The sequence below is a fragment of the Moschus berezovskii genome, chromosome 15, assembly GCF_049115385.1.
Source record: "Moschus berezovskii isolate FMDL1 chromosome 15, NW_MosBer_1.0, whole genome shotgun sequence".
Taxonomy (NCBI): Eukaryota; Metazoa; Chordata; class Mammalia; order Artiodactyla; family Moschidae; genus Moschus; species Moschus berezovskii.
Genome location: NC_142474.1, coordinates 10,240,207 through 10,262,501, shown reverse-complemented (window position 1 = coordinate 10,262,501; position 22,295 = coordinate 10,240,207). Strand labels below are relative to the sequence as shown.

At 48.4% G+C, this 22,295-nt stretch overlaps 1 protein-coding gene across 1 annotated transcript; it reads right to left on the bottom strand.

Annotated features, from left to right (window-relative positions):
• Positions 1 to 299: 299 nt before the first annotated feature.
• On the bottom strand, positions 300 to 20,787 carry TOMM34 (translocase of outer mitochondrial membrane 34). The gene is made up of 7 exons (XM_055437668.2): positions 20,517 to 20,787; positions 15,550 to 15,649; positions 14,282 to 14,434; positions 10,575 to 10,744; positions 7,647 to 7,794; positions 1,579 to 1,705; positions 300 to 1,296 (listed from the first exon to the last, which is right to left on the bottom strand). The coding sequence occupies exons 1-7, from the start codon at positions 20,641 to 20,643 to the stop codon at positions 1,192 to 1,194; spliced, it is 930 nt and encodes a 309-aa protein (XP_055293643.2). The 5' UTR covers positions 20,644 to 20,787; the 3' UTR covers positions 300 to 1,191.
• Positions 20,788 to 22,295: the final 1,508 nt, after the last annotated feature.

The following is a 22,295-nucleotide window of genomic DNA, read 5'->3' as shown; positions in this document are numbered from 1 at the left end:
GCTCTTCCCTCTGCTCTGCACCCACTGACCCTCCCCACCCCCATGTCAGAACTCAACTCAGGCTTCCTCAGGGACTTCTTCAGGGACCTTTTCCTCCACAGGGTCAAATCTCCCTAGTTGGAGGGGAAAACGTGACTGCTCATTTACAACACTAAAGCTGCTGCGGTTTCACTCACTGTGTGTCCGAGGGGACTGTCCGCTTTCGGAGTGCGGACCCTGTCTTTCGTTGACTGGTTTCCCCAGCACTATGAGTAGGGCCTGGCCCGTGCAGACACACCCCAGTAAATCTGATCAAAGGATGAATGCTCCATAACGAGTTTTTTATTACTGCGAAGTTCCCAAGTGAACCAAAGCTGAAGAACCATAAATGAAGGTACGACAGACACTCGTGCAGAGGATGTTAACGCAGCAGCTCAGTCTGTCAGGTCAGCTTAACTTCAGCGTATTACAAAGAACGAAGAAGCCTAGTGGGGCCACTGTGGGAGTCAAAAGGCAAGTCCCTGCCGGGAAGGGAAGGACACGGACTTCAAGGAGGTTTCTCCCCATCCCACCTTCAGGAGCAGCAGCCACACCTCTGGGCTCTTGAATGAATTTAGGTATTTTTATGTGGGTGACAGCAGTGCAGAGCCACAGACAAACGCCGGCCAAAGGGACAGGTTCTGCATCCCTGTCAGGAGGCTCGGCCAAAAGGCACTGGGGCTCAGAACATGGGAGTGCTGTGCCAAGAACAGGGGAGGGGTCGGCAGCCTTGGAGAACCAGCTCAATGGGCTGCTGTGGGTATAGGCGGGCCAGGGTTTTCCAGTCCCCCTCCCACACCGGCCTGTGTCCCATGGGACTGTCAGCTTTCTGAGCGCCCAGATGGGCTGGGGTCAGAGGACCTGGTGACACCGGAAGGGCAGTGCTGGGTCTGGGGCAGAATGGGCACGCTGGTGACGAGCACCCGTCCGTGCGGCCTGCCCGCCGTCCACAGCACACGGGAGTGCAGAACAGGGGGAGGCTTTTCCAACAATACACCTGCTTTCTGACTACATTAAGCTTCAAGTGAACAGGCGGAGCCTCCTGAGGGGTGGGAGGCCATCCTGTCTCTGAGGGAAGGGGGGGCTTTGGAGCCCAACTGGGGCCCGCCAGGTCCGGGGAGCAGGCACGGAAGGTGCTCAGGCAGACACGTGTCCTGCTGCCCTTCTGGGATTTCAGTTTAAGTTCCGGTTAACCTCCTGCCGCAACCTCCGCGCAGGGCCATTCCTAGGCTCTATCTTCAGGAGGCTGTCGATGTCTGCAAAGCTGGATCTGAAGTCCTGAGAGGAGAGAGAGGCTATATGGACCTGTAGTCCTGAGAGGAGACAGAGGCTGTGGGACCTGCAGTCCTGAGAGGACAGAGAGGCTGTGGGACCTGAAGTCGCAGTCCTGAGAGGAGACGAGAGGCTGCAGGGATGGAGCCCGGAGGCCTGTCAGGAGCACCTGGGGCCCCTGGACGAGGAGGGACGTGGCAGGCCCCCCCCTCACCTGGACCATGCTCTGGAAGTGCCACGGCATGATTGGTTGTGGCTCTTTGGTGCCTCTGGACAGGATCTCTTTACCTTGAGAGCCTTGTAGGCTTGAGCCCGGCGGTAGAACGCCTTCACGTTCTTTCCGTCCAGCCTGAGGGCTTCTGTGCAGTCCTTGACCGCCTCCTGGTACTGCTTCAGCTCCAGATGGCAGAGCGCCCTGCGGGCAAAGACCGGGCTGTCAGCTGCTCCCTCGGGGCCACCAACTCTGAGGAGCGCCCTGAACACCGTGCTGGGTGCTCCATACCTTCCTCAGTTCTCAGAGCCACCCAGCCCGCTTCTACAGAGGAGAGCGGCTCAGAGGGGTAAAGCGACTCCCCAGGCTTCCTCCACTACTGACGTGCAGACCCGGGACTTGATCCGGGTTTGAACAACTTGAGATCCTGACTGTGTTCAGAGCTATCATCCACCTCACGCTCCCATGCTTAACTCTTTCAAGCAAGAAAAGGTTTCTGGAAACCTTCCCCTTGACAAGAAATTATCTACCTTAAGAAAAAAACATAAATCAAAATGTTAGTTGCTCAACCATATCTGACTTTTTGCAACCCCAAGAACTATAACCTGCCAGGCTCCTCTGTCCATGGAATTTTCCAGGCAAGAACACTGGAATGGGTTGCCATTCCCTTCTCTAGAGGATCTTCCCAACCCAAGGACTGAACCTGGGTCTTCTGCATTGCAGGCAGATTCTTTACCATCTGAGCCACCAGGAAAGCCATATAAATACTAGGCTCTAATTAATTATATGCACACTGACATGTTAGGGGTGAGGTGTAAAGAAGACGGATCAACAGGTGGCCATAGTGACCAACCACACAACAGTGTGGTTGTGACAGCTGTATGTGTAACAGTATTACACAACACTGTAACTGAAGTTGTTTCTGTAACTGTTTATAAATTTTACTTGGGAAGTATATGGGTGTTGGATATACAATTCTTCCAACTTCTATTTTGCATCATTCTTATATTCTGCATCAGTGGGGGAGAAGTACATACTTGTATCCTTCTTACTCAATTTTAGTCCTCTTCCCCAGTGACTAAAAATGAAACAGATACTGTTTTCAGTGGCTATGGAAGATTCACTTGTCTGTATCCTAATTTATTAACTCCTTATCAGGAGACATATTTCACTATTTCCAGTCAATAATAAATGATGCTGCTATGAACATTCTTGTGCATCAGTCTTAGGAGGGACTGCTGCATCAAAAGGTACGTGCATTTGAAATTTTGACTATTACCAAAATGCTTCCCAAATAAAGCAGCTGACCTTAGCAACACAGGTTTGAACTGTGCAGGTCTACTTATGTGCAGAATTTTTTTTCAGTAACAAATACTGCAGCATTACATCATCTGCATTTGGCTGACTTCATGAATGCAGCAGAACTGCAGGTATGAGAGGCTGACTGTAAAATATAGAGATTTTTTGACTGAGAGGAGGGTCAGTGCTCCTGACAGCCGACTTTTTCAAGGGTCAACTGTACTTAAGAACAGTTACTAACAGAACCCATTTTCCAGCAACTGTACCAACCCTGGGGCTCAGCCTTTAAGTTCTGCCAGTATGGAAGAAAACAGTGTTTTAATGTAATTGCTTTAAATACAGTTAAGCTGAATACTTTTATAATTTTATTTTTTTATTTATTTTGGTTGTGCTGGTTCCCAGCTGTGGCACACAGAATCCAGTTCCCTAACTAGGAATTGAACCTAGGTCCCCTGCATTGGGAACATGGAGTCCTACCCACTGTACCACCAGGGAAGCCCCTAAACTGAGCATCTTTACAGAAGATTTTTAAATCTTATGAAATAAAACTTATCCAACTTATTTAATGATTTATGTGGGTCACCCTCCACCATCATCCCATATAATACTTTCCCCACTGCAAGATAATTAACCCACATGTTGTTTTAGAACTTAATGGTTTTACTTCTTCCATTTGAAACTGATCCATTTAGATTTTATTTTAAAATAAGGAGTGAGGATGGAGGTTCAAGTTTCTTTTTAATTCTTTCCAGCCAATCCAACACCATTTATTGGATACTTCCTCCTTTTCTCACAATTTATCATATACTAAATTCTTTTATTATTTTTTCCTCATGGAATTATTACCATTATTCCATTATTTCTCATGGAATTATTATCGTGGAAGAATGTAAAAAATAATTCTAGTATTTTCGTTAAGACTGCATAGGACTTGTAAATTAACTTAGGAAAAGCTTCTCCTGTATCAATTTTAAAGCAGACACAGAGTGATCCAGTAGCTAGGGTGCCACATTTCCGATGCAGGGGACCAGGGTTTGGTCCTTGATCAGGGAACTAGATCTCACATGCCACAATTAGGACCTGGTGTAGCCAAATAAATAAAAACTAAATAAAAGCAGCACAAGTTCTGTGGCATTCTTCCCACAGAAGAGGTCCTGTGTATCAACACTTTTCTTCCTGAATTTAGGCAGGTTCTACGACTGCTCTGACCAGAGGAGCACAGAGCAAAGGACACAGTGAGAGTCCCAAGACCAGGCCTCGGAGGTCTTGGAGCGCCTGCCTGCGCTCTGGGAACACTCACGCTTGGAGCCTTTAGCTGCTCCTGTGAGAAGCCGACTACCCAGAGGCCACCATGCTGTGAGGAAGCTCAAGCTGGCACAAGTGAACAGACTGCCAGGAGAGGAGAAAAAATGCTCCAGCTTGCTCTGTCAGTTCCATTCCCAGCCATGTCAGTCACCCCAAGCCTGGTGCCAGATATGGAGGAGAAACCGCTGTGTTGTGCTTCGTCCCTCAGTCGTGTCCAACTCTTTGCGACCCCATGGACTGCAGCCTACCAGGCTCCTCCATCCATGGAATTTTCCAGGCAAGAATACTGGAATGGGTTGCCATGCCCTCCTCCAGGGGAGCTTCTCAAGCCAGGGATGGAACCCACGTTTCCTGCATTGCAGGCAGATTCTTTACTGTCTGAGCCACCAGGGAAGCCCAGGAGAAGCCTTTAAATGACTCCAGTCCCAGCACCCTTCTTGTTGACCCTGAATGAGACCCTGAGTCGAAGAACTGCCCTTCCTGAACTCCTGGTTCACAACTCATGAGCAAAACAAAATGGCTATTGTAGGCCACTAAATTTTAGAACAGTAGTTCAGTTCAGTCGCTCAGTCGTGTCTGACTCTCCGCGATCCCATGAATCACAGCACGCCAGGCCTCCCTGTCCATCACCAACTCCCGGAGTTCACTCAAACTCATGTCCATCGAGTCGGTGATGCCATCCAACCATCTCATTCTCGGTCGTCCCCTTCTCCTCCTGCCCCCAACCTTTCCTAGCATCAGAGTCTTTTCCAGTGAGTCAACTCGTCGCATGAGGTAGCCAAAGTATAGGCCCTGATCTTAATTTGAACACACAAGAATTCTAAGGAAACTGACATGTTCTCCCAATGGACTCTAGCAATTTAAAGAATAAGCCAAGTTTCTGGCAAGTAGAAGCACCACAGTGTAAGCATTAGGTACTATCTGGTGACTTCTGAATGTAACTGTTATCATGAAAATGATTCCACATGAATGCCACAGATCATATTTAAGGTGTTAAAAATGCGTAACTTTGGCCTATAAAATAATCACCTGTGACTTTTGGTAAACTGAATATTCTGTATCCAATGAGAAGGGTTTTCATTACAAAGTAGGAGCCTGAGAGACAAGATGAATGAGTGAAAAGGAACCCAAACTTTCATCTTCAGCCCGTTTTCTTAGGTAAAATGGGTCCATGACCTAACCTGAAGAATTGCTGTGAGTACTCAATGAGACTCTTCTGGAGGTCCATTCAGGACCTGGCAAACTGTAGGTGCCAAGTACCTGATGGTGACACCCACTCAGATGTCAACGCACAGAGAGAACCGAAGCCTAAGCTGATGCACCATACAGATGCATATACAAGGGGCAGAGCATTAAAATGGCACCTGGAATATGGTATAGTCAACCATGTGGACAGATGCTGTGATTTATGGGGTCGCAAAGAGTTGGACACGACTGAGCGACTGAACAGGTTTTCAGTCTTATAAATTAAATTTATAAAATCAATGTAATTACAACCAAAAGCTCAATGGATTGAAATTTATCAGTGAGCCCAAGGCTGAGCTAGAAGATCAAAGCTGACAAAATAGTCAGCAATGCTCTGGTTACGAAAACTAATGAAGATATCAGCCCTACAAGATATATTACAAAGCAATAGTAGTTAAAACGGTGTGGCATGGACACATTTGCATAAAAACCAGTATTTAAACAAAACATTGTCCTGAATGTGGTAAAAATCCAGGAAAATGGGCTGACAGAGATCTCTAGCAACATAAGGTGAGCAAGGACAGAGTCCACAGAAAGAGAAGTTAGAAGATGCTCCTGCATAAACATGGACAAATGGGCTGCAGTCCTTGATCCCAAGTGCGCCTGGTTGACTGGGGCAGCCTTGGGTCCAATCAGCCAATAAAACCACAGGTCCAAAATGCCAAGATCCATGCTGTGAAACTAAAGGTTCCCTTTTAAAATCATTTGGCAGAAAAAATGACCTCAACTGACATTCGGCTGCTTCGACTTTCTAGATACTATTCTGTGTGATCGTGGAATTTCCACGTTTCACTGCAGAAATGTTAGTGATTAACTTCAGCAAGCTGCCCAGACATTGCTGGAGTGTTAGACAATTCATTATATGCACTATCATCCCTTTCTAAAATCTGAAACACATTTTATCCCAAGAGTTCTGGATAAGGAGCAGTTAGCCTATAGGAGATCCGAGATCTCTGAACTTAAGAGTAATGTGAGAATGTTGACTGGGAAGGGAAAACAGACTCACAAGATTTATTAATGTTTTATAGGAAATGTTTAGAGCAGATCTGGTCCCTTGCTGAATGTTTTAAGCCTCTGACAGTAAAATGAACAGATCTCACTGGAGCCAGGTTCCAATTCCATCTCCACCATTTATTGGCTGGGTGAGCTGAGGCAAAGCCCTTCCATCTAAGCCTCGGTTTACTCGACATTAAGACAGGAACAGCACCTGCTACCAACACCTTTGAGGGCTGCTGCAGAGCAGGTACTCACACTCGATGAAGGGATGTTGCCCTGGCTCCCAGGCCCTCACTGCTGGTGGGAAGGGTCGCTGACCACTGGCGACAGCTCAGGATGAAGGCCTTTCTACAGCCCTATGAATCCAACACCTCAGGCTCAACTAGACCCTCTCTCTTGCTCAGGTCAGGTAATTCCCTGGGTTCTACCCAGGTGCTCACAGACAGACCAACAGAATTTATAAACAGAGGGTCTTAGAGACGCCATGCAGTGAGAGTCGGGGAAGGTGCAGAGGCTTTGAGACTTGTGTTGGGGTCGTGTTTGCACAGCAAGCCCAGAGCTTTTACTTACATCCTAAGGTTACCTGGTGAGTGAAAATTCTGGAATGGGCTGAAACAAAGTCCAGGCTCCCTGTGGGAAATCCCAGTTTCTACCCGTTTAAGAGAGTGAATGCCACTGGCAATGCCCATCTCATGGTGACTAAAGGGAGTGTGAACACACGTTCTGAGATGTAACATACAGGCATATCTCATTTCACTGTGCTTCACAGATACTTTGAAGACACCAAAACTGAAGACTTGTGCAACCCTACATTGAGCAAGTCTGTCTATGGGTGCCATTTTTCCAGCAGCATTTGCTCACTTTGTATCTGTTTCACATTTGGGTCATTCTCACAATATTTCAAACTATTTCATTATTAGTATACTAGTCACAGTGATCTGTGATCAGTGATTTTTGATGTTATGATGACGACTGGTGGTTGGCAATTTGTAGCCATTAAGTATTTTTAAATTAAGGCATGTACGTTGTTTTTTTAGACACGATGCTATTGCACATTTAACAGACTACAGCAGAGTGTAAACGTAACTCTTCTATGCACAGGGAAACCCCAAAACTTGTGTGACTCCCTTTCTCCCGATATTCGCTTTACTGCGGTGGTCTGGAGCCGACCCTGAGACAGCTCCAAGGTCTGCCTGTATTGACTAAATGCCAGGATGCAGAGCCCATCACAGTCCGTGAGAAGACTGCAGGAGAATGTCCGGTGTCCTGAAATCCCCCAGGCCAGCCGTGTGAAAGGTACCTGTTGCTGTACGTGGCGGATTCCAAGTTACTAAACCAGAGGCTCTCACTGTACTTCTCAATTGCTTGCTTATGGTTCCCCTTCTTTACAAGCTCATTGCCTTCCTCCTTCAGAGCTCTGGCTCTCTCCACATCCCCAGCAGAAGACACTAGATACAAATTCAGAAGAGGAAAAAACCATGGAGCGGGTGCCCAGCTCAGCCTGAGGAGCTCTCTTGGGCAGCGCCTCTTCTAAGCCGTCTACAGCGCTCTGTCCCCTGAGGTCTCCTGCACTGTGCAGAGCACCCTTCCCGAGTCAGGAGTCCCCCCGAGCCAAGGCTTCTGGGAAAAACACAGATTTTCATTCAGAAGAGGTTGGGGGCTCCTGACGCGGACACACTTCTACACACACAGTGACGCATACACAGTAACCAGGTTGTGGCCTCAGCACTGCCGCTCAGGAGCTGCAAGTCCTGTGGGATCTACTGCTTCTGGACCTCAGTTTGCTCACCAACACGTGTGGGGCGATACCTACTCCACCCTGGGCGACTGTCAGGATGCAATGGGGAGAAAACAGGAGAAAGGCCACAGCACCGTATAAACTTAAAGCAGGAAAGTAAGTGAGGAAGTATTTAAATAAACAAGCATCTGGTTAAACAGAAGAGTGGAGCTCTTGGGCTTCCAGAAAAGGGCAAAGGAGCCCCTACTCCTCAGCTGTTCTGGTCTGAGTCTGGCGGTGTTCTCCCCAACCCGACACCTGAGCTCTGTCCCAGCCTCCAGGAGACATAACGAGAACAAGGCGAGCTCCAAATTGCTCCCTGGAGCCCTGGGGCTTCACTTCACTGCACGGCCCTGATGAATTATTCCAGCCTCAGCTCCCGTATCATCTACTTTGTCAATTTTTAAAAACTCCCCTCATAAAATACTGAATATTTACGACAAGGGTAAGGTTTCAGGAATAAAACTAATACCCTTGAACTCATCCCTCATCTTAAGAAACAGAACGTTTACTAACACCTTTGAAGTCCTATGAGCCTCTCCCCGCCGGGCAATCCACCCCTGGAGGAAACCATTTTCCTCAATTCTGTGCCCCCACCCTATTCTTTTAAAAACTTTTTAACTGGAGGGTAATTGTTTACAACGTTGTGCTGGTTTCTGAAATACAACGTGACCTCCCCACCAAAGCTTTTTTGGGTTGCTTTAACTACATATATATGATAGTATCTAGAAACTATTTACTCTTTACTTTGTCTGGGAACTTCAAATAAAGGAGTACATAATTGTATGTATTCTGCTACGACCTGGTATTCTTTTCCCTCAAAATTACATTCCTGGGATTTTCACACCCATAGCTAGCTGCTTCACTCTTACGCTCACTGCTGCGACGCAAGTGTTTCATCTGTTCCATTTACAGGGACTTGGGTTATTTTGCTTTTTGCTCTTACCAGCTTTCTGCTCTGAACACCTTGTACCCATCTCTTTGTGGGCACATGCACGAGGTTTTCTAGAAGCAGAGCCAGTGGGTTGCAATGTACACAGCATCACCTCCTCAGCTTCACCTTGATTCTGCAACGCACCCTACGCTGCACCATGTGACACCCCCCTACCTCATTCTCTAACTCCTTCCACTGTCTCAGCTGAAAACTCCCTTCCCTTCTCACCTGAAGAACTTGGTTTTTAAGGTCCAGCTCAACCTGTCTCCTCCATGAGACTTTCCCCAACTTCCCCCAGCACCCGGACATCAGTTCCCAATTTGAATTCCTCAAACATCAGAGACTCTGAAGCATCCGTTCTCCCTCCTGTGTTTCAAATTGCTCTGTGTCTCAGTCTCTCACTGGGCTGGGACCTTTCTGAGAGGGCCTCTCCAGGCCACACATGGCTGTGACTTCACAACAGTGACATAAAGGGGAGGTACACTAAAGCCATCAAGTTCATTAGCGGCTCATGTTCTCATTCTGGGACTGAATGCTGCCCATGGCCAGAGAGGTTTCCTGTTGGGAAGGGGAGAATCCCTGTCCTCCTGTACACCCTAGACCAGGCTGCAGCCCTGCCCCCCTGAGCCTCCCATCTTCAATACCGAGCCTGCTGGGCTGGGAGAACTCCCTGGAGCCTTGTAAGTTTCCAGTCGCCCCTGCCCAGGGAAGGTCCTCTCTGTTTCACAGAGCTGAGGTCTCCTGTTTGGGGCTACCTGGCCTTGATCTCCCTTCCCTTGTCATTCCCTTCCAGAGACTAATAAGTGTGTGAATTCCTCTCGCTATGGAGATGGAGCAGATGGTGTCAGGCTGAGCTCATCACAAAATCTCAGGCCCTGGTCACAGGGACTAGTTAAGGGAATGGCCTGTGTTTATAGGCTAGAGTATATTAAGAAAAGAAGAGCCAGGGATTTTAGGGGAAGAAACCCTCTCTTTCTCTCCCTCTTGGTCATGAGGCATGGCATGCAGATGTGAGGCAGAGAACCACTACCGCTATTGTACTGCTCAGGAGGAAAGACTGCCTGAAGACAAAGCTGACACATCCTAGAGAAAAGAGTTGAGAGAATGACAGAGAAATGGAGTCTGATGCTGCAGTGAGCTGCTGGAGCAAGCCTTGCCTGAAGGCCCTTTTTGTTATGAGCCAATATGTTCTTTTTATTATTTTTCCTGCAACCAAAAACATCCTAAATGACACATCCCAAAGAATGAGAAGGGAACTAACGCCAGATAACTGGGTGCCAGGCTGGGAGCTCACTGTGCCTCACATCATCTTACCCTTACACCGGTGGGGCTGGCTTTCCCATTGCCCACTGCAGCGCCGAGGAGACCGTCCCTAAGGGGTGATGGCTTCTTGTGTTTTTACTTTGTCTATAGGGCTTTAAAAATAACTCATCTTAAACGAGGCTAGTTTTTATAGGATTAAAGAATGTGGCTCTGGGGAGACTGCAACTCTCTCTGGGTAGGAAGTCACAGCTTACCTCTGCTCTTCGCGCTTGTGGTTTCTTTGGATTTGCTTTTAGATGCCTCTTTGTGGTTTTCCAAAGGCAGACACTCCCACCTCTTCTGAGATGAAACAGGCACCAAGGGAATGGAGGGCAGCTTCAGGCGCCACTCGGGCCCAAAGGAGTCCATGAGAGTTCTGGTCATTCTGGAAAGGCAGGCAGGATGACAGAAAGGTTTCCAGCTGGGTCAAGAAGGTATTCTTTCTCTCATAAGCCCAAGAGAGGTGTACGAGAGCCAGTTATCATCTTCCCCTGGTTTGAACCATCACTTTGTACCCTTCTTACTTGCAGCAGGAAAGGAGCAGAAGCCTGCCACCCATAAGGGTCTTTTCAGGTCAGCCACCATGACACTCCCTCCCTGCCTGGCCCTTGACTGTTCACACCGTTAACTTCAAAGAGAGGGATCTGGTGCTTGTTAAGGTAATTGAACCTTACCCCCGAGGAACCAGATATGTCCCCAAGAATGGACCCCATGTTTTCAAGAAATTATATTTATTTTTAATTGACTGGATTATTTTACAACATTGGTTTCATCTCTGTCATATATCAACACGAATTAACCACAGGTGTACATAGGTCCCCTCCCTCCTCAACCTCCTTCCCACATTTTATGTTTTCTTAATCTATTTGAGCTTCCCTGGTGGCTCAGTGGTAAAGAATCTGTCTGCTAATGCAGGAGAACACAGGTTTGACCCCTGGGTCATGAAGATCTCTTGGTGAAGGAAATGGCGACCCACTCTAATACCCTTGCTTGGGAAATCCCACGGACAGAGGATCCTGGTCGGGTATAGTCCGTGGGGTTGCAAAAGAGTCCGACATGAATTAGTGACAAAACAACAATGATGACAGATCTATTTACAAGGCCATGGAAACATCTGACATCTGATTAATGCTCAGAGATTTTTAAATGCAAATCCTACATCATTCTCAAATTTTAAAACCTTTCAGTGGTTCCCACCACATTAGGCTGGCAGGGCCTGAGACCTGCCCCTCCCACACCTTCATCCTTACCACATGCCACACTGCCTCTCTCGATCCTCATGTTCAGGTCTCCCCACCCCACCCTGGGACAAACCCCTCCACTCCCCACTCTCTGCTTCTAGGCTCAGGGAACATGCTGGTTTTGTTAACGGATCTCCAGCACTCAGCACAGCACCTGGCACCCAGTGGGACCCAGAGGTATGTACTGTGTGAGCAGATGAAGCCAATGGTAACTTCTGCTCCTACAACCATGTTCCTGTGTTACTACAAGGAGGAGCTCACAGACTGCTATCACTACAAACTCACGGTCTCTGGCTCAGCCTCCAGAAATGTTTTCCTTTTCCGCCCAAACCTACTTCACACCTCTGCCCTCCTCCATCTGATGCTCCTTAACCTTCCTCCTTGGACTTCCTCACACCCTGAACACAAACCTCCCTGCCTGGCACACTTCCTACTTCTCCATCGCTACAGAAGCGGTGACGAGGCCAACCCCTCCACCTGCACTCGGGATCCACTGCTCCCTGCCTCTCTCAGGCCACACTTGGCCAGCACCACCCTCTCCCACACCTGGATCCTTCTCTCTACCGACTTCTCTCTATTGGTCTTTCTCTCTACCAGCATTGAACTCCTCCTTCCTGGACAGCCCTCTGCCCAGAGGGCACATTCCTTTAATCCACTGCCATCTGCTTCTGACCCCAGTGGACTGATTCCATCAGAATCACCAGTGACTTCATTCTGAAACCCTTAGTGCACTTACGCTGACTGCAACACCTGATACGAATGACGTCTTCATCCTTCTGGAAACACGCCTGCCTTTGTGACACTAAACGCTCTAAGCTTCCTTCTGCTGCACAGATCGCTGTGCCCCTCAAACGTCGGGATTCTTCAAAGCTCCCCCAGCCCCTACTTGTGATAGTACCCCATTTTTCTCCCAAAACCTCAAGCCACCTCTAGGCTGGTGACCTTCAAATCTCTATGTGCAACCTGTATTTTTCTCCTTTGCTCCAAATGCATGTAAACATTGAGCCGGCCTCCTTGCATCTCTAGTCTCCAGCCCCATGGTCGGCGCCACCTCACCGTGTCAACCACCTGGACACCTCTTCTGTTCTTCCCTTCTCCCCACCCTCAAACCACCAAAACTTGTTGAAATGCTGCCTAGATTTCCCCTGAATTGGCCCCTTTCCACCATCTTTTGGATTACCGCCCACCCCCTCCCTATTCTCTTCTTCATGGTCAACACGGCAGGCAGCCAGCCAGCTTTTCCTTCAAATCTGCTCAGGATGCCTCCCCGGCTGAAGACCTTTCACGAAGCCTCACTGTGTTCGGATTAAGTCCAAGCCCCTGGAGGCCAGGCGTGTGACCAGGCCTCGTCCCCCGTCCTCACCTGGGTGCCTCGCCTGCCGCACCATGAGCCGCGGGCTTCTCTCCACTCCCCGAACCCCTCGGCTCACTCCCGGTGCACGTGCTGCCCAGTCCCCTGCTGGCCCCGGGCCCAGACAGCCACGCATTTCTGTCTCGGCGCACCTCCTCCGAAAAGCCCTCTCTGGACCCCCACTGGCTGTCAGGGACGTCCCACCACAGCCCTCATCACACTGTCGAAGTTTGCCTGTGACTGACTGCTGTTCTCCAGGAGACTGGGAGCTCTGCCAGGGTGGGAAGAGGTCTGTCTCCGCCTCAGCCCGGGCCTGAGTGCAAAGTCTGGCACAGAAGTGGCAAATTTTGCTGAATGATAGAGACGGAGAGGAAGCACAGAGAAAATAAGTCAGGCCAGAAACGATGCACTGAACAGATACCACGATGCACTGAACAGATACCACGCAAAGGGGGGAGATGTGATCAGTTACCCAAATGAGGGCGTCCTGAGATCAAAGACAACTGCTGACAGAAAGAATTTCACCTGCGGGGCCTTGTGAAGGGATCACAGTACAATACACTGAACCATATCCACAAAGGACAGCCCCGCAGCCTGGGGTCACAGCTGCTCGCACTGTTGTCTTCCTTTCCCCACTCCACGAAGCTCTCTGAAGCAAGCGGGGTCTGTATTTCTTTTTTATTTTGGCATTTCCCACTGAATCTGGCTTAGACAGAGCTTAATTATTACTGTGTGAATGCATTTGAGCATCTAGGCAAAAGAACAATAACAAAAAACCCAAAAAACCCCCCACAAACTCAGTAATTCTAACTCCTTCAGTTCATTTCAGTCGCTCAGTCATGTCCGACTCTCCGCGACCCCACGAATCACAGCACGCCAGGCCTCCCTGTCCATCACCAACTCCCGGAGTTCACTCAAACTCATGTCCACAGAGTCGGTGATGCCATCCAGCCATCTCATTCTCTGTCGTCCCCTTCTCCTCCCGCCCCCAACCTTTCCCAGCATCAGAGTCTTTTCCAGTGAGTCAACTCGTCGCATGAGGTGGCCAAAGTACTGGAGTTTCAGCTTTAGCATCAGTCCTTCCAATGAACACCCAGGATTGATCTCCTTTAGAATGGACTGGTTGGATCTCCTTGCAGTATAAGCTTAGAAACCTGCTAAAATACGACAGCAGATCGTACTTCCACACTTTCTGCACGTGCTCATTAGAAGTTTCTGAGCCTAAACCACAGGGTTTGCCCCAGAGGATGCCCAAAGCAAAGGTTCCAAGCCAATCGGAGAGGACAGGACAGGACATCCCAGAGAGATGGCCTCAGTGGCTTGGGCTCACCTGCTGCTGCCTTCCAAGGCTGACTTCACGCTGTCATCAATCTGCAGCACAGTCACGTAGTCCACGTAGGCCAGAGGGTACTTCTCCAGGGCCTCGTAGGCCGATGCGCGCCGCAGTAGGGGCTTCATGCTGAAGGGAACCAGGGCCAGTGCTCTAGGACAGGAGGCAGAGATGTCACTGGGCTGCTGAGTCCCTGGGGCTCCCCCCCCAACCCTCCCACAGTTTCTTCTGGTCCGGGTCATCAGCAGCATTCAGTGCACGGGAGGTCGTTTCTGGTGAGAGATGCTGTGAAGGCTGTCAAGTCTCAGAAGAGGGACTTTTCAACTCAGACTGAAGTGGAGAAGGGAAGGAGGACAGAAAAACACTACCACCAGAAAATGTGTGTGTGTGCATCAATTTTCATAGTTGCGATCCCTCTGAAATCAAGAATGAGTGCCTCATAGCTTTCATGCCTCTCTGTTTTCTAGAGTGTGGCCGAGTGGGAATAACAAACAGGCTTTGGAGTCAGATGGAGCGGTGTCTCAATTCCACCTCTGCCCCACTAACCATGAGACCCCAGGCACATCACTTGACCTCCACAATCCAGCGCCAGCCTGGGCAGGGTGGCAAACTTACACCATAGAGCACTCATGAGCACTCCACAAAGCAGACCTAGCACAGGGCCTGGTACAAATCAGCCGAGCAGAGGCTCCACGAGCGTGCTCACCCCTCTCCTCCTCTCCCACCCACCACCAGGGCCTGAAGCTAAGGCGACATCCCAGGATATCAGACTCCCGAGGACACACCAGATGCAAGTGCTAGTTCAGTGACGACCATGAAGGCAATCTCAGACTGGCTTCAAGAAGAAGCGTGAAACATGGTTCAACATGCTCTGTACCTGGTCGGTGACGGATACCATTTTCTCCTTTCAAGGCTATCTATTCACCACCATCCCTCTTTCTCTCCCTCTCTCATCTCACCCACGTTGGTCCCAGAAAACAACCTGAGCATGCCAGTCACTGGTCTGCAACTCTAGGTCATGCCCAGGTTCTACATCTCACAAAGACTAAAGGCCTTCCTCTAACTGTCCGCCCGACTCCTTTCAGCAGCAGAGATGAGGCTCCAGGGACCCAAACCAGGGCCCACAAGGACCCAGGAGAGCTTCCTCTTTTCGGTGACCAGCTGACCCTGAGTGACATTTCCTACTATTAGAGGCAACTGGTGGGGACGGAGAAGCCCAGTCTCCCCGCCCGGGACCCCGCACCCCAGGGGCAGCCCCGCCCGCTCACGAAGTGCAGTCCTTGATGCAATCGACGCAGTTCCCGTCCTTCAAGTGGCAGGCTGCTCGGTTAGAGTAGAGAACACTTTCTTTTTCTGGGTCCGAAGAACCTGCCCCGGTAGAAGCAGAAAATGCACGGTTAACAGCTTGGGAGATGCATGCCTTGGGACATCGGGGGTGCATTCCACACCTTAAGCTCTCTGGGGTGTAGTCAAGGGCAGCAGAGACGACTGCAACCCCATTATGCATGTTGGTCTGATGGACTGGCCAGCGAGCAAGAGCACCAAGCTTCCTGCTATCCACAGGGACTGAGCATCTGCTCATCAACTCAGCCATGCACTGAGCTTGTTAACCAGGCCAGAGATCAAAATGAAATAGCTCAAAGAAATCCACAGTGTAACTACTGGGGGGTGTGTGTGTATGTTAATTTTATTACAAGACGCACATAAACCCAATAAAGAAAAAAAAAGAGACAAAAATCTGATAAATGCTATGATAAATGGACTGAACAAGTGTTGTTCAGTTCAGTTGCTCAGTCGTGTCCGACTCTTTGCGACCCCATGAATCACAGCACGCCAGGCCTCCCTGTCACAGTTTTGTGGGGACACAAAAAACAGACTAATTCTACCTGGTCAAATCAGAGAGGACTTCGCCAGGGAAAAGATCTCCGAGTCTTGCAGGACTATGGAGAGCTTAATCAGGGGAAAAGCGCAAGCTATCCCGTGGGGAGGGGAATTATCACAGATGTTTCCCTAAAGACCATCTTTATCCTCAGGAATCTCAGAGGCTCAAGCCCTTTATTATGGCCATGATGATTTTCATTTTCAAAAATAATTTTTCAACCACTAGCAAGGGCCATAATGAAAATAAAATATGGAAACTATTAACTGTTGACCCAGGGATTCCATTCCCAGACACATGCTCAGAAGAACAGAAAACAAACTCTCCTTTGAAAATGGTAAAACATACAGTTCAGTTCCGTGCAGTCGCTCAGTCGTGTCCGACTCTTTGCGACCCCGTGGACTGTAGCCTACCAGGCTTCTCCATCCATGGGATTCTCCAGGCAAGAATACTGGAGTGGGTTACCGTTTCCTTCTCCAGGGGATCTTCCCGACCCAGGGATCGAACGCGGGTCTTCCGCATTGGAGGCAGACGCTTTAACCTCTGAGCCACCAGAGAAGCTCTCAAAACATACAGACAACAGTATAATAGATACTTGCTATCCATCACTAAACTCAGCATATGTTTTATTAATATTTACTTCCCCTTTTTCGGGTTTTTTGGTTCATTTATTTTTGGCTGCGTACCAATCACAGATCAAACCTGCGCCCCCTGCAGTGGAAGCATGAGGCTTAACCACTGGACCACCAGGGAAGTCCTCTCACCTTTTTGGTTTCACTATGACTAAATATCTCTACTCTCTCACTGGGTCCCCCAAAGTTGCCACAGTCCTAAAGTGGGTATGTCACATTCTCATGTGTGTCCATCTTTATTACATAGGTATTCACACGCAAGACACAATATCCTTTAAATAACTTTTCCTAAGTAGCATCATATTGCCTCTCCTGCGGCTTACCTTCTTCGCTAATTATCATGTTACCACACTGATACAAAACCTGCTTCATTCAATACCAAACATAATAAAATTATCTTGTCTTCCCTTTTGTTGCCGGACCCCAAGGGAGACAGCAAAAGTACAGAGATAAGTAAAAGACATCCTGGCCCTTGAGGAGCAAGTGCAAATATTCAAACCTTGCTACCCATCTCAAGTCACCAGAGCATGGTTGCTCAGAAAACAGCAGTGGTGTGGCAGAAAGGACATCAGACCCCCAGATCCAGTCTGTGACCCTGCGCAAGTCATTCAATCCCCTCCGATCACATGTGCTTACCTATCAGATGAAGATATCATTTCACAGACTGGCTGGAAGGTTCGCTGTGTTAGGTTGCTCCCTACTCTCCTTTCAAGATCAGGGAAATTGATCAGAGAAATCAAGGAACTTTCCCATAAATTACCTAGAAAATTAGTAGCAGGATCAGAACCAAATTCTGGTCCCCTGCTAAACTGAGAAGAGATATCATGCATGGCTCTTCTTGGGGCCTAGAATAAATCCCTACAAAAAGCCAAGTTTTTCCAGGCAGCTGGGGTAGGATGCAAAAAAAAAAAAAAGCAACTTTACCAAGTTGAGATGAGGTGGGCCTACAGAGAAAGGTTCTAGGCAAAAAAAAAAAGATGGGGGTGGGGCAAAAAAGTGGCTTGAAACAGCAAAAATTCAAACAAAATCGACTGGAATTAGGAGAGGCTTTGGGAAGAAGTCCAGCAAAATGGACTTGGACTTGGGAATTGGAGAAACCCCTGCTCAAATTCTGCCTCTGATTTCAATGTGTCACCCAGAAGAAGGGATTTAAGTCTTCTGGAACCGTCATCTATAAAGCATCTTACCCATAAGTTAGTGGGAAGATATAAAAAAGGGAGAAAGTCTATCATGTCTACAAGTACTCAACAAATGTTAGCCAAGGAAATGAGAGAGAGAAGGAAAGCAATGGGAAAGAGGGACCACAGAAAAGGAATTCTACTGAGGTTCTGGGATAAGCCACTTCAGAGAGGCCTTGGGCTGAGGGCTTTGTTGGCTGAACTGAGCCAGAGGCCGGGAGGACTGGTAAAAACACGTTACTCCTCTGTTGAAAACTCCAGCAGCTTCCCATGAGGGAATAAAATCCAAACTCCTTCCCCTGAACTACCGTGTAAAATGCCTGTCTTTGGAACTGATCAAGTCTTGCAACTCCCTCCATTGGCTCCCATACTCTCTGAGTCCTGGAATACAGTAGGGTACTGCTGTCTGGGGCCTTTGTTAATTACGGCCTTCTTCACCTGGGGCATCCCCTGTGGCTCAGCTGGTAAAGAATCTGCCTGCAATGAGGGAGAACTGGGTTCGACTCCTGGGTTGAGAAGATCTCCTGGAGAAGGGAAAGGCTACCCACTCCAGTATTCTGGCCTGGAGAATTCCATGAACTGTATAGTCCATGTGGTTGCAAAGAGTCAGACATGACTGAGCGACTTTCACCTGGGGCGCTCAGCACTCAAAATTTCATGCAGCTGGCTTCTTCTGACTATTCCGGTATCACCTCAAATGTCACTTCTTCTAAGAAGTTGTCCTTGACCTTGCATTTGTTCATAAAGGAGCTCCCTTGTCAAATCTACCACACTACCACATTTGTCTTCTTCACAGCCCAGATCATTTCCACATAGTTCTCGTTTAATATGCATTAGCTTAACACATTATTGACTGGAGATATACTAATATGTTTCTTGTTGAAAGTCCAAAGTGTTAGCTGCTCAGTTGTGTCCGACTCTTTGCGACCCATGGACTGTAGCCCACCAGGCTCTTCTGTCCAAGGAATTCTCCAGGCAAGAATACTGGAATGGGTTGCCATGTCCTATTCCAGGGGATCTTCTCTCAGGGATGGAACCTGGGTCTCCTGCATTGCAGGCAGATTCTTTACCATCTGAGCCACCAGGGAAGCCCATGTTTCTTGTTACCCAAACATTACTGACCAAAAACATCAATATCACTTACAGAACAAACGACCAGCCCCAAGTGTTTCTGCAAAAATCCCCCAGTCAATGAATTAAGATCACATCTGGGGCCTCCTCACTAACAAGAAAGAATGGCACTTGACAGAAAGGACCTTCTCTGTCTTATTACACACTCATTACATACAGGTGCTTAACAAATGTTAATTAAAGACTGTCCAGTTGAGGAAAATGAGAGTTGCCTCAGGGATCAGAATGAGGCTTGAATATTAGAATGGGGTCCAACAAGACAGAAAAAAGGCAACTTATCAGGGTGGTCACTATCAAATGAAGAAAAAATAACATGTGTTGGTAAGGATGCTGAGTAGTTGGAATTATTGTGCCCCGTGGGTGGGAATGTAAAATGGTACAGTTATTATGGAAAACAGTTGGGTGGCCCCCTCCTTTCCCGCAAATTAAAAATACAATTATGATCTAATCCAGCAATCCCACTTCTGGGTATATATTCAAAAGAAATTAAAGCAAGATCTTGGGAGATTCTTGCACACTCATGTTCATCATAGCCAAGAGGTGAAAACAATTCAAATGTCCATTAACGGATGAACGGATAAGACAATATGGTATATCTACACGATGGAATTATCAGGCAGCCTTAAAAATGAACGAAAGCCTGTCACATGCTACAACACTGTTTATAACGTCAAAGATACTATTCAGTCACAAAAGACAAATATTGTATTATCCCATTCATTTGAAATACCTAAAGTAGTAAAAATCATTGACACAACCACGGGCGGAGGGGGGAATCAGAGTTTAGTGGGTACGACGTTTCCGTGCTGCAAGATGAGAAAGTTCCAGAGATCTGTTGCACAACAATGTTCAGTTCAGTTCAGTCGCTCAGTCGTGTCCGACTCTCCGCGACCCCATGAATCACAGCACGCCGGGCCTCCCTGTCCATCACCAACTCCCGGAGTTCAGTCAAACTCATGTCCACAGAGTCGGTGATGCCATCCAGCCATCTCATTCTCGGTCGGCCCCTTCTCCTCCCGCCCCCAACCTTTCCCAGCATCAGAGTCTTTTCCAGTGAGTCTACAAAAGGTTAATTTTGATGTCGTTTTTTACCACTATAAAAAGTGATAAAAGAGCTATTAATATGAAAATGTGTTCCTGTTGTGCCATTAAAAAAGGGCCAGTAATAAAGCCAAGTTACAATAATAATAAAGGCGGAAAGAAAGGCCAAGGAGTTTCTCGTAGGATGCCGAAGTTGGGGGAGGGGGAAGGGCTGGGCGAGTGCTGGGAAGACCCGGTGGGCCGGGCAGCCGCGGGGCAAACGGAAGCCCCAGGCCGAGCGGGCCAGAGCGGGGTCCGGGTGGCTGGGGCCGGGGGCGGCGAGCGGGGGAAGCAGGTCTGGCGGGGAAACGGGGAGCGGGGGAGCGGGGTCGCACCTTGTTCCTGCAACACCCGCAGCGCGCGGCTGTAGAGTGTGGCGGCCTCGGCGAACTGGCCGTTGCGGAAGCTCTGGTTGCCGGTGGCGCGGAGCTGCTCCACGGACTCCGGGAGTATGGGGGCCATCCTGGCGCTGGGCCGGTAAACCGGGGAGGCGCTGCAACTCCCGGCGCCAAGAGGGGTGCAACGCCGCGCGGGCGGAAGCGGCGAGCAGCCTCGCCGGCCGGCCACCCACCCTGGCGGAGAGTGGGCGTGGCGGGGCAGGGGCGGGGCCTGCGGACCGGAGGCGCCTAGTCTCCGCCCCCCACGCACGCTCAGTCGGGTTCCAGCGCGCTGGGAGTCTGCCGCTGTGGTGGGCGTCTTGCCGTGATAGAACCCTGCAAGTGAAACTCTAACAGGTCACTGCTCGCCTACGTGTACATTCCACTGGGGCCTGACATTCAGTCACCTCATGTGCACATGAAGACGATAATTTCATTAATGTGATGGCGCTCTAAGGAAAACAAAACAGTAGTGCCATAGAAGGTGACCACGTGGAGACGTTTTAAATAAGAGGGATGGGGAAGGCATCGCCCAGAGACTAATAATTGAGCTGAGACCTGAGAATATTGTAGGGAATGCTGTTTCAGACAGGGGGTTAGCAATTGCAAAGGCACTTGGGCCGGAAACTGGCACCTAGTTATCTATAGTGATTTTATAAATGAATGCACTGATAGGTTGATGTAAATCGCTGAGGGAAATTAGCTTATCATCAGCCTCCTCTGACTTCACTCTATGTCCCACTTACTACTCCATGTTTTTTTTAAGCTGCTTGTTGCTACCTGTGCACATTATGCTGTTTCCCTTGCTTCCTCACCTTTGCTTATGCTGTCTTCTTCCTGGAATTCTTTTCCACTTTTTTTTCTCTTGCCTAATCCTCACTGAGCCAAAAGTCAACTCAAACATCATCTCCTTTATAATCTCCCTCCTCTGCTCCTACTGCTCCCAGGTTTTATTCCTAATTTAGCTCTTATTCTGTGATTGTCAGTTGATGAAAATTAATCAATAGTCAATCTAATAAATGGAAAATTTTACTTGAGCCAAGTTGGAGGATTGTAACCAGGGACCAGCATCTCAGTTCTGAAAACTTTTCCACACATTAGAAGTCAGGGCACAGTCATATAGGTTTTTTGAGACAAGGCAACTGTCATCGTGAGCCCTTACAAGATCAAGAAGGAACGTTGTCCTTTAAGGAGTTCTCTTGATGCTAGCAGCATGTTGCTCTTTATGGTTGAGCAGGTATTTCTGCCAATGGGAAGGTTTGGTTGGTGTGTAATGCAGATACATAATGCACAATAGAGGGGACAGAGGAGGCCAAAGGTCAGAGAAAAACGTTTACGTTCAAGTTTTTCTTCTCACGGGACCTCCTTGGTGGTTCAGTGGTCAAGACTCCGTGCTTCCAACACAGAGGGCGCGGGTTTGATCCCTTGTCCAGGAACTAAACTCCCACATGCCATGTAGCACAGCAAAAAAAAAAAATATTGTCTTGCCATAAAATATGTATTTTATTTCACATCAGTTTACAGTGTTTCTTAGACTGTGAGGTCTTTAAAGGCAGTGAGTAGGTCTTACCTTTCTCTCCCTAGGCCCTGTTAGATCTGGCATGCAACATGCACTTGTTAAGTTTTGTCAACAAAAACCTAGTCTCTGCCGTCAGGTATTTAGTTACACAACTGATGGTTAGGGACATCAATTCCTGCACAACTGAATCCATATGTACCTTTAAGTTGTCCGTCTTT

Coding starts and splice junctions, on each gene's coding strand:
- TOMM34 (XM_055437668.2), bottom strand. CDS start 20,643: ATGGCCCCCATACTCCCGGAGTCCGTGGAGCAGCTCCGCGCCACCGGC. Junction 15,650..20,516: donor GCGGGTGTTGCAGGAACAAG/GTGCGACCCCGC, acceptor CTACCGGGGCAG/GTTCTTCGGACCCAGAAAAA. Junction 7,795..10,574: donor CACAAGCGCGAAGAGCAGAG/GTAAGCTGTGAC, acceptor ATTTGTATCTAG/TGTCTTCTGCTGGGGATGTG.